This window comes from Chaetura pelagica, unplaced genomic scaffold, assembly GCF_000747805.2.
Source record: "Chaetura pelagica isolate M959 unplaced genomic scaffold, ChaPel_1.0 scaffold546, whole genome shotgun sequence".
Taxonomy (NCBI): Eukaryota; Metazoa; Chordata; class Aves; order Apodiformes; family Apodidae; genus Chaetura; species Chaetura pelagica.
Window position 1 is genome coordinate 560,059 of NW_009953798.1, and position 13,996 is coordinate 574,054.

General features: G+C 39.2%; 2 protein-coding genes across 2 annotated transcripts in view; both read left to right on the forward strand.

The window, feature by feature from the left end:
* The window catches only part of LOC104391822 (chromosome unknown open reading frame, human C5orf34), a 15,717-nt gene extending 15,417 nt beyond the window's left edge, over positions 1-300 (forward strand). Inside the window, exon 14 of the mRNA XM_010001164.1 lies at positions 274-300. Within this exon, the coding sequence (XP_009999466.1) occupies positions 274-300 (27 nt within the window). The remainder of the gene's footprint in view (positions 1-273) is intronic.
* A 3,709-nt stretch (positions 301-4,009) lies between these two features.
* On the forward strand, positions 4,010-12,960 carry LOC104391816 (chromosome unknown open reading frame, human C5orf28). The gene is made up of 2 exons (XM_010001159.1): positions 4,010-4,392; positions 12,440-12,960. Exons 1-2 carry the CDS (start codon positions 4,069-4,071, stop codon positions 12,773-12,775), a joined length of 660 nt encoding a protein of 219 aa, XP_009999461.1. The 5' UTR covers positions 4,010-4,068; the 3' UTR covers positions 12,776-12,960.
* Positions 12,961-13,996: the final 1,036 nt, after the last annotated feature.

Genomic DNA, 13,996 nt, shown 5'->3' on the forward strand with positions numbered 1-13,996 from the left:
AGGCTCCTTCCGGCTCCCTCGCGGGCACAGCGCCGCGTCTGAGGGCTCGGGAGGGGAAGGTTTGCGGTTTGGTGTTGGGGCGTCTCTTTTCAAGGACTAATCTGTGGTCCCTGAAATAAACAATGTAACTAAATCCTGATTTGATGAGGGGTTTGTTTGTTTTTCTTCATTTCCTTAACGAAACCCTTTCCTAGGTTCAATTCAGTTTGTTCCTTAGTAGCTTGTTGAATCTCTGCTGATTCCTTTGTGCTTTTGTGTTCTTTCTTCTTCCAGTCTTCCTCCATCCTCCAGCCCCAGTAATGCATTACAATTATCTGACCCAAAACCATTTTCATTATCCTCACAGATTGTTTTAGGCTTGCATATGTTTTCCCATAAGACAGTACATTGAAGTTTTATGCTTTTGTCTCAAATGGTAGTTGTACTTCGTGGAGGTTTTCATATAAATTAACATCTAACACAAAGTGATTGTTTAGTATTATTCTATTTCTAGGATATTATAGAATTGTAAGAGACTACCATGATATTTTTTTTAACTTCTTGCATATCATGCATACTTCTTCTAATTTTATTAATTAAATTCCTATATGTATTAGTGTACCCTATACATTCTTGCAAAATTGGGGCAAAAATTTCAGAGAGCAAAAGTTTTAAATGATAATTTTATCCATTGTTTTTTTGTTTTGCTCTCACACCTTGAGTTGAAAGGCCTCCTAGTGTCAGCTGTTGCCCTAAGTGCATTTTTACAGCTTTGATCTAAATATCTTCATATGTCAGTAATTTACAATGTTAACGGTGCGTTTCTTAAAATTATTTTTATCATCTCCTTAAAGGAAAGAAAAATAGCAGCAAAATTGCACTATGCAGGCATGGGCAGATTTGAGGCATAATTCTTTGTGTCATTTAAATGTCATGAGAAATCACAACTCCAGTGTTGTGATGGTGTTGTTCTGTCAGCTGTTGTGTGCAGGTTCTTTATGGAAACCCAACCTAAGTGATCTCTTCACCACATGAACTGGACTCACCAGCCATAGGTTTTTAAGCATTCTTGTGTAATACATCTGTTTCTCACCGTTCTCTTTTAAAAATAGTGTAAGCTCCACAGCTGTGCTTTCTGAGATCTATAGGATAGAAAAATGTGTGATGTTTTATTGTGGTATTTTTTAGTCTGAGAATCATTTTTTCAGACAAAAAATACAGCTTCTAGTTTTATAATAAAAACTGTAATTTCAGAAATTATTTTTGTTGAATGGTTTTGCTTTTTCTAGTTTGATTTCACTCTTGATGTGCAGAATACTTATGCCATTGTATCTGGGAATGTGACTTGATTTTTCAAAAACAGCAGTAATTTTTCTATAAAAGACAGCAGAGAGGCTGTTTAGGAAGAACCATTGTGCCATGGACATGGCTCTTGACTAAGGGTCTGAAGCCACTTTTTTGTGTCATGTTCTTCATTCTGTCTCAAAGACACCCGTTCACATGTTATCCTTGTTTTTTCTGTTGGTGTTGTTACCTTTGTTTCACAACATGTAATTCATAAATCATACTTATTTGGGATTTTTTAAAAGTCTGTAGTGATAATATCATCCATAGCAAAGCAATGTGAAGCTACCACAGAACTGACACAGACCTCTGTTGTCCTTTGAGTTTATAGGTCCCCCAGGTTATATATTCCATAGTCATTAAATTAAATTAAAAAGAGATCCCTGGATGTGAATCGGGTGTTTCATTGTGTGGGAATCTTTCAGACACACAGTTAGAAGGAAGCATATGTTAAAATGGATCTCTGTGCATTTTGAAATGCAATTAACTCAGAAGGCTGGAGGTGCCCTTGTCTAACTTCGTGAAATTGAGTTTTATAATTGTTAGACAAGGGCAGTATTGGTGCTTACTGCTACCTGGTTCATTTTTTTTAGGATGCGACAAATGGTCCTCGGTCTTTGCTGCACTGGGCTGAATTCAGAAGGCACAGCGGCTCAATGTGGAGGCACAGACCACGTTTGCTACTGGAATAAGGCAACTACAGTGGAAAAAATACCTTCTCCTAGTCCCAGAGTAAGTTTGACTCAGAACAGTGGTGTGATTTTTAAAAGTGTGTTGCTACATCCGCTTTCACAGATTGGATTTTTACACAGATTTTATGGTAATTTTAAATAAAATCCAATCTGACATGATGGTTATAGAGAAGAAGCATTTGTGAGGAGATCACAATTTGTTTCTTAAAATGGAATTTACTCAGAAATGTACTGCCTGTTATAAAGCCACCCGCCAGAAAATGGCAGTTACAGTGTTTCAGGAAATGCTTTGTGTTTACATGTTCATTCAGAAGAGGCACAGTTATGATTAACAGACTCTGAACTTAACCCACTTTTTTTCATCTGTGTGCAAAGTCCATGTATTATTCATGCTTGCTTCCGTGGGTTTTTTTACATTTTCCACATAAAAGATTGAGTGGGCTTTTTTCTGTGAAGATCTATGCCAGTAGTCATGGCTTGTGGATAATTCTGCAGTTCAAAAGCCTCGAAGAAATATTTTTTATTTTCTGGGCTTATAATCAATGTATTTAAAATAATAAAATATTGTGTGTCAAAACTGTTAGTATTTATTTTCTAAGGAAGTCTAATGCACTCATTAAAAGTCCATTTAGAATAGAATTTATCTGATAGAACTGTGTGAAGAAGGATTATCAGGATATAATGTATTGGACAGAAACAGCAAGCTCTTGGGAAGAACCCATTTTTAGGTAGGATATAGGCTCTGAAGCTGTGTTCTATCTCTATGGCTCCTCAAAAAGACAGAAAAGCAAAATAGTTGAGGCAGTTAGAATTTATACTATCCTTTAAAGACTGCTTTTCTGTGCATCTAGGGTAACAAAGCTAGAAGAATACATAATTTATATAAGGGTTTTTATTTCAAAAGTGTTCTTTTTAATGTAATCACAGAAAAAAGTACTCTGTCTTTATTATCCACGTATCCAGGGAGTGGGGGTGTCTTTTAAGATCTCCAATTATTTTTGGAATTTCTTTTGAGATGTCAAGCAGTTATTTAAGGACAATCATTATTCCCAAGACATGACCTTGTGCAGGAGGGGTTTATAAGAATTACAGACCAAAAGTAGTTTGTAAGGACTTTCGAGTTATTAATAATGCTAATAATAATAATTTTCAAATTGCAACAGTCAACTTTTGCAAATGACTGGGATTAGTTGATTTTCTAGTCTTCTGCAAAAAGAGCTATTATGAAAGTAGTGGGGCAAGCAATAGACAAGTCTTTAAAGTAACAGTAGTGTTTACTGCTGGAGCACATGCTGAGGAAAAGCATGTCAAGTCTTGCTGTGTCAGGAGTTAATTTTGGCTACTTCTGCTTCACAGAATGGTCACTGTCTTTGTGTTTATGATAAATAGTAAAGGTATTTTAGTGGTTTGTGTTCTCTTTGTGCTTGTTCTACGTGGTAGTCTCCAAGTCAACAAGGAGTTGCTCAGAGAGGGGTTACCAGTGTGATAGTACATGTGTTGACAAAGTATGTAAATGAAAACGGTGTTTTGGATTATAGACTAGAAACTCAGTTTTCTAACAGTTGTGGCATACAGAGGTTTGGTTTTTTTGAGTATCAGTCCTAAGAATCGTCCATATTTAATATTTTTTGTTGTTACAGTGTAAAGGATTTAATTTTATTAATATAATGTATTTAAAAATGAGAGATCTTGAAACATATTCAGTCTAGATGTGTTTTGGATTATTTTCTAAAGTTTTAAGATTTCAGAAAGTGGAGTTAGAGCTTTCTATGTCTTGTTCTAGTTAAAACAGGACAGGTGTTCTAATTCAGGCCTAGCATTCAAGTCAACAAATTAATTTAACTTGAAATAAAAAAAATTCCTAGGAATTTAAGGGCAAACATTAATTTATTTTATTTATTTTTTAATGCTCAGTGTAGCTGTGATAAATGCTTTGTGCTAATGGATTTTTTTCTTTAATAATTGTCTTCCTGTTCTCTGAATTTACAGAACAACTGACAATACAAAGGACAATGCACAGTGTATATGCTGATGACATTTTGTGTGCTGTGACATGGTTTTTGCCATGGCATCTGAGACTGAAAAGGCCCATGCTCTCCTCCAAACTTTCAGCACAGCTTCAGTTATTTCTAGTCTAGGTTTAGGAATATTCTGCTTTGTAGCAGACAGACTTCTGCAGTTTTCCTTCATTCAGCAAAATTACTGGCTCCGAGCCTTATCCGATAATGCAGTGCATGGCATACTAGGAATGTGGTCCTGGGCAATAGTGATTGGACTCAGAAAGAAAAGTGACTTCACTGAGGTCACTCTGGCTGGCTTCCTCGCCTCTGTCATTGATGTGGACCACTTCTTGCATGCTGGCTCTCTGTCATTGAAGGTAAGTGAATAGGTCAGTGATTAACTGTTTTCTCTCTTCATCAGTGTTTACTTTATTTGTTCTTTTGCCACATCTTAATTTTAAAAGTTCCAATGATGCTTTAATTAGATCAATTTTAATAGTTATATGGGAATTACGTTTGGTATACGTTTAAAAGCCCTAAAAATATTTTCTCTTCTGTCAAGTTCTGCCTCTTAAAAGGCTTCGAAAAAACAGTTCTGAAAGCCTTTATATGTGATATCCTATGCGTATCACATAGTTGCTTTTTTTCTCAAGTTAAACAGTTAAGTTCTGCCCTGCAAGCTTTGTATGTTAAGTGGATGATTCCACTTCTGTTTATAATAAGGGCTAGAAATATCTGGAAGGTAGATAATCCAGCTGCTGTTTGTTTTTGTTCAGTCTTACCAAGTACTACATTTGATTTTAGCCAGTCCTAAATATTTCTCACACAAACAAGCTATATATGAGGTGTCACCTTTAGAAATGTAGTCTGGGTGTGTACGTAATCATCATCCTATTGCAGAACTGCTTGTTAGGACATAGTGTCTCAGTGGAATTAGTACTATCAGATTATGGCATCCTTTTTAATTGGTTGTCACATGGTTTAAATGTGTCCTGCTCCCACTTCCCCATTCACACATGTACATATATCCCTGTCTTCATGCCTGCTCCAAACATACATACCCAGCTTTTTCTCACCACAACAGTCTCTTCCATATACTCTCCAAAACATTTGCAGCTTCTGTAAGCTCCAGCTGTGCCAGTCCTGGCCACAGTTCTCTTAACACTGCCCTCCATATCTCATACCTCAGGCAGATGCTTCTTGCCTTCAGCTAGCTCCTGGTCCCCAAAGCTAGAGCTCTGCCACTCTGCTTGTTACCAGGAATTTTCTCTGCTAAGCAGCACAAGTCCTCACAGTTCGATTATGCTGGTGTCTCTAGCATACATATACATACATGTCACTTACTCTCCCCTCCCCAAAAATGTACACCCCCCACCTACAGATGGACCTGCACGGGAGAAGGGGAAGATAACCAGCCTTCATCCATTCAGCCAGAGCATAGCTTAGTTGTTTGATTGTCTCGCCTCTTTTCTCCTCCTCCAGTCTATTCATAATAGTCTTACAGTCTTCATACGGATGGCAGAGAAAAAGGCTTCTAGGAATTAGAAGGAGGAAGGGGGTGGAAGGACAATTGCTGTTCTTTGTAATCCTTTAGTTAAAGAGGAACAATACAAAATGGTTTTCCAATTTTTTAAAAATACATAGGAGACAGCTAAATACATTAAGTATTATTGCTTTTAGTTGAGATGTAAAAATCAGACCTCTGATGAGAAAATTGTTTTGTTTACATACACTGTCACTATTTGTTATAGATAAAAGACATGTTCCTATTGATGCATTTGTTCAGTTTTCCCTTTGTCTTTGATAAAGAGAGCATTTTCAGAGAATCACAGAGTTGCAAGGATCTTCTGGAGATCATCTCCTCAAATCCCCCAGCTGAAGCAGGCTCATGTGGAGCTAGTTGCTCAGGACCATGTTCAGACAATTTCTTAATATCTCTATGGGTGTAAACTGAACTCCACAGCCTCTCTGGGCAACCTGTTCCCATATGCAGTCACCGTCACAGTGAAAAAGGGTTTTCTTATGTTCAGGAGGAACCTCCTGTGTTTCAGTCTGTCCCCATTGCCTCTTGCTTTGTCAGTGGGCACTGCTCCTTCACCCTTCCTTCAAATATTCGTACGGCTTGGTGACATCTCTACTGACTCTTCTCCAGGCTGCCCAGTTGCAGCTCTCATCCTTTCCTCATTTTCAAGATGGTCCAAACCCTTCATGATCTTAAACGCCCTTGTCTGGACTCAGTCTCCATTAGCTCCATGTCTCTCGTATTGGGGAGCCAGCCCAGAGCTGGACTTGGCACTCCACAGGTAGCATTACCAGTGGTGAATAGAAAGGGAAGGATCACCTCCCTTGGCCTGCTGGGAATGCTTCTAATGCAGCCCAGGATACCAGCTTGTTGCAATTTCCTCAAAACTGCTTTCCAGCCAGTGGGCCTCCAGCATGTACTGATGCCTGCCATTGTTCCTCTACAAGTACTCCCTAGTTCTCCCCTTTTCTATATCTTTAGCATATGGAAATACTTTGAAACTGTAAAACTATGTAAAGAAAAATGCAGTTGGTTTGGTTGATTAATGGGTCCTGTAATATTAACATTTTTGATGTAGCATTTAAATCTACAATTATTTTAATGCATATTTTCTTATTTTAAAATCCGTAAATGCATGTGAAGAATGGCTAAATTAGAAAGTATTGTTACAATGTTATTGCTACTTTTTATTCCATTAAGAGATTAACAGTATTTTTTCTTAATTATGACCACTAGATGACACCCTTCGCAAATGTCTGTTTAGAAAATCAAGAACTGTATTGTATCATAGAACTGGGAGGTGACCTGTCTGTTTACTTTCTCTTTCAGTGAGGCAAGGTTAAACATTCTTGCACTTCCCATGATGGAGAATGTTTGTGTAGCCTGCCCCTGGTATCCCAAACAAAGTAAATTACTTTGTAATTATGGAGTAAATTTTATTACTTAATTTGTTCCTGTGCTGTTCCAGTTTCCAAGCAGCTAGCAATTGTTTTTCTAATATCCAGCCTAAAATATTGTTGTTTACAAAGTTGTTTACAAAGTTATAGCTTGTTTTCTTATTCTTCAAGTTCTCTCTGCAGAAGGGACCTGTGTTGATCTTTTGACCCTTACAGCAGTTTAAGATACTATTGTTACAACTTGTAAAATCATTATGCTTTAAAAAACGTCTCATGATGAAATAACTTGCAAAAAAATCTGAAGGGCCTGGATTTATGTTTTCTAAACTTCTTAATATTTCTTTGTTCTTTTCTGGTTTGCCTTTTGCCTAAATCATCTTCAAAGGGTCTTGTCCCATCCTGTGTATAGGTTTTTAGGTGAGACTTCATTTGACCCAAATAGCATAGGTTAATTCCTTTTGATGTCACAAGCATACAACACTTCTGTCTCCTTAAAAAGAAAAAAGAAACATCTGTGACAAGTTTTATGTCTTGTTGCAATGCCATCAGAGTCTTTTTTTGTTTGTGTTATAAGGTAATCCCCATAAATTTTTCTGCTCTGTTGTTGCTTGGCTAGCTAGATCTGATTTTAACATGTGATTTTTCTTTCCTCAGCTTAATATGATGTGCCTTTCAGTTTCACATAGTAATTTCAGGCTGTTGGCTGTGTAACTTAGTGCTTTGTGGGGTAATTTTTTACTATGTATTTGTTAGTTCCAGTCCCATTTCTTCCTCCTTAGCTTGTGGTTTGAGAGAAACTGATTTAAGACACTACAATGTTTACTGTTTATTCAACACATTACTAAGTACCTAATAAATTAAAAATCGAATTAACTAACCACACTGCTATTACTACTTTGTAACAACAGTATTTTTCACATTTTACAATATCTATAAAGCTTCCTTCATCACTTTCATAAAAGTTTATAAATATCTAAAGGGTGGGTGTCAGGAGGATGGCTCCAGTCTCTTTTCTGTAGTGTCCAATGACAGGACAAGAGGCAGTGGGCACAAACCTGGGGCATAGGAGGTTCAACCTAAATGTAAGGGAAAACTACTGTGAGGGTAACAGCACTGGAACAGGCTGCCTAGAGAGGTTCTGGAGCCTCCTTCTCTGGAGACTTTCAAAACCCGCCTGGTCACGTTCCTGTGTGATCTACAGGGGGATCTGGCAGGGGGATTGGACTTTATGACCTTCAGTGGTCCCTTCCAACCTCAACCAGTCTGTGACTGACTCTTGAATCTGATGATGCATTGCTGTTGTGAAGTAACTCATCTATGCAGCACAAGGCAGGACTGCCTTCTACCTCCAGTTACTACCTTCGCACTGTTGCAATCACGTACTGGTGTTCCTGTTGACACAGCTCACTTCTTGGGTTCTTGGCTATTGTGCTGTTTTTCAGGGTGTCATCGTTATTTTTCTAGAGTATTCAGGGCAAATAGTCACCTGCAGTACTTACGTTTGCTCTGATAAATACTTGTGTACCAAGTAGCATGTGACCTGCCCTTTTGTCCACATGATTTTTGCAACAAGTATAAAGTCTACAAAGACTTTTCTACTTAGAATTTGTAATTCTCTGTATTCCATGTATTTTTTTATTGTGTTTTATATGCATACGAGTGTAGAAGACCCTAAGAATGTGTGTTTGAAGAGTCTATCTCATTGACTTTGTTTAAAAGTGAAAGTTACTGCAGCCTGCTGTTGTGCTAAGCATTGCTGGTAAACAGGGACAGCCTGATGGGCTGCTCCCAGTGTCCCCTCCAGCTTTGTTGCCCACTCATATTTCAGAACAGACATGCAGAAGTTGCTAGCTTGCTACTAAAAGTGTAGAGAATGTATCAGTGGCAAGCAAGATTATATCACCAAATACACGTAACACAGCTGGTTAATGTGCCATTCCTGACCAACCTGGGCTGCACAGGAGCATTTCTGGAATAAGCGTTGCACACAATCAGTTAATTTAACATTGAATTTATAGATCAGCCTCACAACTAAGGACTTCAGGCTTGTGAAGCATCACAGAATATGAGCAAGGGAAGCTATGTTGTCATATAAATTCTGTGTTGTCACTTTGAGCATTAAAGGAAAGAGTATGCTTGTGTTCCCCTTCATGCAACTGTTATCTCCTTTCTCCAGCTGTTCATTGTAGTGTGTAGGAGGGGCTGGAGGAGCAGAAAGTCCAAGATGATCTTGCACCCGATTGAACTTGTAGGCAAATGGAAAGGTAATTTGTGTTGTGAGTAAGTTCTGTTTGCAGCTGCAGCCTGATCTCTTTCATTGTAGACATTCCCCTAGCTACCCTAGCCATGATCATGTTTCTCCAGGAGGTTTAAGGCAGAACAGGCTTGTTCTATTCTTCTTCTAAGATTTGGTGATTTCCGAAGGTAAACAAATGTGCCTTTTAGGAGAAAGAGCGTTAACAGCTTATATTGCCAAATAGAACTGCTTCTCCCTTGGGCTTCACAACTCAAGTATGTTAGTGGTCCTCTAGTTCCAGATTGTAAAAGAGAAGACAGACTGTTCCTCTCTCAGAACTTGGACAACAGCATTTCAGAAGCCTAATGACAATATTGCAATTACAAAATAGGGTTTTCTCTTGCTACAGTTGAGCACTCAGGTTTGCAGCATGAATGACCCTGCTATCTAAAATGCTGTATGAAAAAATTTGAGCATCACCTCCCCAAAACAGGATAAGGACTGGCACTCATAGTGATAAAGTGCATGCATCATTGACATTCAAATTCTCCTTACTCACAATGTTGCTGCTAGCACCTCTGTAGCGCAGAGAGAAAAGACTCATTTAGACTTTGCCACTGATTTTGTCAAAGTGTAGAAACAGTGATCACTCAGGAGGATATCTGCCAAAATCTGTGACCATCCAGTGTGGATTTTCAAAATTAGGCTACTATAGACTTTTTAGGCTCTTGCTGACAGTAACAAAAATATTGATATCTTTGCAGAGTAGGTGATAAAAAATTCACCATCACAAGATTTTTCTACTTCTAATCCATGAAAAATCTGCTTGTATGAAACAAATTAATCTGTAGGCAGTATACCCTTTGCACCAGCTTTAAGGAGCTGAGTCCATACTATTACAGTTAAAAGTTGTTGACACAGTTTGTGAGCTTTTTAATCCCATCACCTGATTGAGAAGGTCACAGACAAGCACTGATTACTTCCAAAGCAGCTGTAAGTCACCTCTTCCATTGGAGTATAGTTGATCTTAGATCCTTTGTAGCTTGGACACCAGAATCCTACAGGTTGACCTCGAATTTCTTCTGCTGCTTTCTGCCAGAGGCTACAGGTAGGACCATTGTCCCCAGCTGTAGTGTAGAGTTCATTTGTAATATCCAGTCTTATTCACACTGGTCCAAGGGCTACTGTATGGACAATCTCTCATTTATTTTGTTCAAAGGTCATTCACTGTTCAGAGCCCCAGTTCTTGTTCAATCTGACTGTAATGGAGAATATGCGTTCACTGGAAACCCACAATGGCTTAAAGAGGCTTGGGTTTCCCTTTTATTTGTTGGTGGGGACACAGCTATTATCTTGTTGATCACATCCATGGGGATCTGGACATACCCATCTTGCCACTTAATCCCCAGAAACTGGATCTTTTGTGCAGGTCCCTTGACCTTGCTTTCTTATATAGCAAACCCGGTTTCCAAAATAATTTGGATTATTTTCTTACCTTTCTCAAAGACGACTTCTCCAGTGTTACCCCACACAATGATGTAGTCAATGTATTTCAGATGTTCCAGAGCTCCACCCTTCTCCAAGTGCAGTCTGGATCAGTCCATGGTAGCTAACCAGGCGGTATTTCCTCCCTGAGGTAGACAATTCCAGGTGTACTGGACACCCCTCCAGGTGAAAGCAAACTGCTGTCTACCCTCATCTGCTAAAGGAGTGGAGAAAAACGCATTAGCAAAATGTCAGTTTTGGCATCCCACCTGGCAGCCTTTGATTCCTGTTCATACTGAAGTTCTAGCAAGTCTGGCACAGCAGCACTCAGCAGTGGTGTAACCTCACTCATGCCATGATAGTCCACTGTTAATCTGCATTCCCCATTAAGCTTTTGCTTTGGCCAAATAGGAATGTTGAAGGGTGAGTGGGTCCTGCAGGTGACTCCTTGGCTCTCCTGTTGAGGAATCAGCTTGTGAACAGAGATCACAGAGACTCTGTTGGTGCAACATTGTCATCAATGCACTGTTGCAGTAGCAATTTGCACCTGCTGTTCTTCAGCTTCCAGTAACTCCGCTGTGGAAGGGTCGTCCAAAAGACTGGGCAAAATACACAACTGTTCAGTGTCCTCAGTCTCTACAGTGCTATACCAAAGGAGCGCTGGCACCCTTTTGGGTCCTTGAAATACTCTCTCTTGAGGTAGTCTGTGCCAAGGATGCACAGAGCATCTGGGCCTGTCACTGTAGAGTGCTTTTGCCACTTCATCCCAGTGATGCTCACTTTGACCTCCAAAACAATCAGTTCTTGAGATCCCCTTCTCACTCCAGAAATAGTGATGGATTCTTTCTCTTTATGATTCTGTGGCATTAGGGTGCACTGTGCACCAGTGTCCACCAAGGCCTTATACTTTGTGGTTTTAGCGTGCCAGGCCACCAAGTCAAATAAACTCAGTTGTTCCTCTCCTCCTCCTGGCTGGAGGTGTGGCAACTCTGATTTTGGACATATGCATTGACAAATGGGTTTGTGCAGCTTTCATTCCCCCTACTCATACCTGATGTGCAGGGATCTTGAGTCTGTCTATTCTGGTGGGGAACCACTCACTGGAAACTGGAGCAGCCATCCACCTGGAAGAACTTCCTCCTGTATTTGTTCTACCTAGCAGCTCTTGTACTCATACCTGTAGGGCAGCAGCAGGTTTTATATCCCACTTTCTCATGCCCTCTCCATAGTCATGCAGAAGAGACCACAGGCCACTTCACAGCGTGTTCTATTTCTCTTGGTTTGGTCTTGTAGGAGGGCATATCCTCCCAATGGCTGCAATATGGCCCCTTCCCCTGCAGGAAAAGAGTGGGCTCTGTTCTCTCAGTCAGGTTTTCTGTGGCTGAGGCACAGACAGATCAAAATTAGAGATACTGTCTTCATACTGTTGTTCCTTTTAATTATCTTGAAATTCAGTACATATAATCAGTGCAGGAGACTATGCAAGTTCCTGTATAGCACATGAATACATGACAGCTATCAGACCTCAGCCCACGCCCTCCCTGTGCTGCTGCTAGTACTGCTTGGGATGTATGATTTCTATCGTACAATATACAGAAGCACACAGCTCTCATACATCTAAATAGGCATATTGTTAATTTTTATCAACTACAGTGTGAAGGAACAGTATGTTTTTCTTTGCACTTTCACGTGGCCACTTGCTAATGTACCTGTAAACATCCATGAAACATTTTATCTTCTTGTCTACTGCAAGCCATTGACAATTATATTTTTCTTTTCTACAGGCTGCTCTGAGTCTTCCACGGAGACCACTGCTTCATTGTTCTACTGTGATTCCTGTTGTGGCTCTGAGCTTAAAGTTTATCATGCACCTTTTCAGGCTTAAGGATTCATGGTGCTTTCTTCCTTGGATGTTGTTCATATCCTGGACTTCTCATCACATTCGTGATGGGATTCGTCATGGCCTCTGGATTTGCCCATTTGGAAAAACTCCTCCTTTGCCATATTGGCTGTATGTGGCAATTACAGCATCTTTACCTCATCTGTGTTCATTTATTATGTATTTAACAGGCACTAGGGAATTAATGTCTATAAAACATGGAATCCGCATTGATGTATAAGAATGATTGGCTCTTAAAGGCTGTTTGTATTAGCACTTGAAATAAGCTGTTTATTTACCACTGAAGTGGTTTCCTGTTGTTTCCTGCAACTTTGGAGTTAGGCATTTTAAGCCTGTGGAGCCAGTTACAGCTCCTATATGAATTCCTTGTGGTCACAGAGACCTATTTAATGAATGGTAGTAATTTTATATTTATACATTCCCCATGTAAAATACGTGGTCTTCTATTATAGCTCATGCGTAGCTATCTCGGGAGGCACTTTTTACAAGGTGTGTAGAGATAAGAGATGGGGGAATGGCTTTAAACTGGAAGAGGGTAGATTTAGGTTAGACATTAGGAAGAAACTCTTCACTGTGAGAGTGGTGAGACACTAGAACAGATTGTCTGGAGAAGCTGTAGATGCCCCATCCCTGGAAGTGCTCAAGGCCAAGTTGGGTGGGGCTTGGAGCAACCTGGTCTAGTGGGAGGTGTCCCTGCCCATGGCAGGGGGGTTGGAACTAGGTGATCTTTGTGGTCCCTTCCAACCCAAACCATTCTATCGTTATCTGATTTCAAAGGACTTATTTTCTCTCTGTAGTACTTACATTACATTTTACTGTCCTGGTGCCGTTCATCTGATCACCATTCACTTTTGTGTTCTGCCTTTAGATAATACTAATCTAGATGGCATTTGTATAGCACTTAAAAATGTAAAGTACTATATAAATGCTAAGTACTAGTGACAACTTAGCAGTGTATTGCACTTCTGAAAAATAATATTTAGCCTTTTGGAAATACTGTATTAAACTGTTTTAAAAGAAATGCTGTATGTATTTCACAAAGGGCAGCTTTGTATCTACACCTCTTTGAACAGTGCTATCATATAGTGTTTCTACTAAATCCTAGTTCTCTGTAGCTGCTTGGTACTCCATTTGCAGATAATTGCTAGCTATTATTGCTGGTTAGAAAGAAGAAGACAGTTTGGTTACAGTATTATGTGTTGGCCAAATTGTTTATTTTTTAAAGCATACTAAATATTATGTGATTGAAACAAAGGAATTTAGTGAATATTTATGGACTGTGTAACAGCAAACTTCTTATAGTAAATCATAAGCTTTAGGAAAATTAAGGAAGATATAAGAAAATAAAAAATTGCTCAAAATGTGAGTTTTCTCAAAGACCTTACTACTGTACTTGGAAACAGCATTTTCTATTAAGTGCAATATCATCCTTATTATTGTA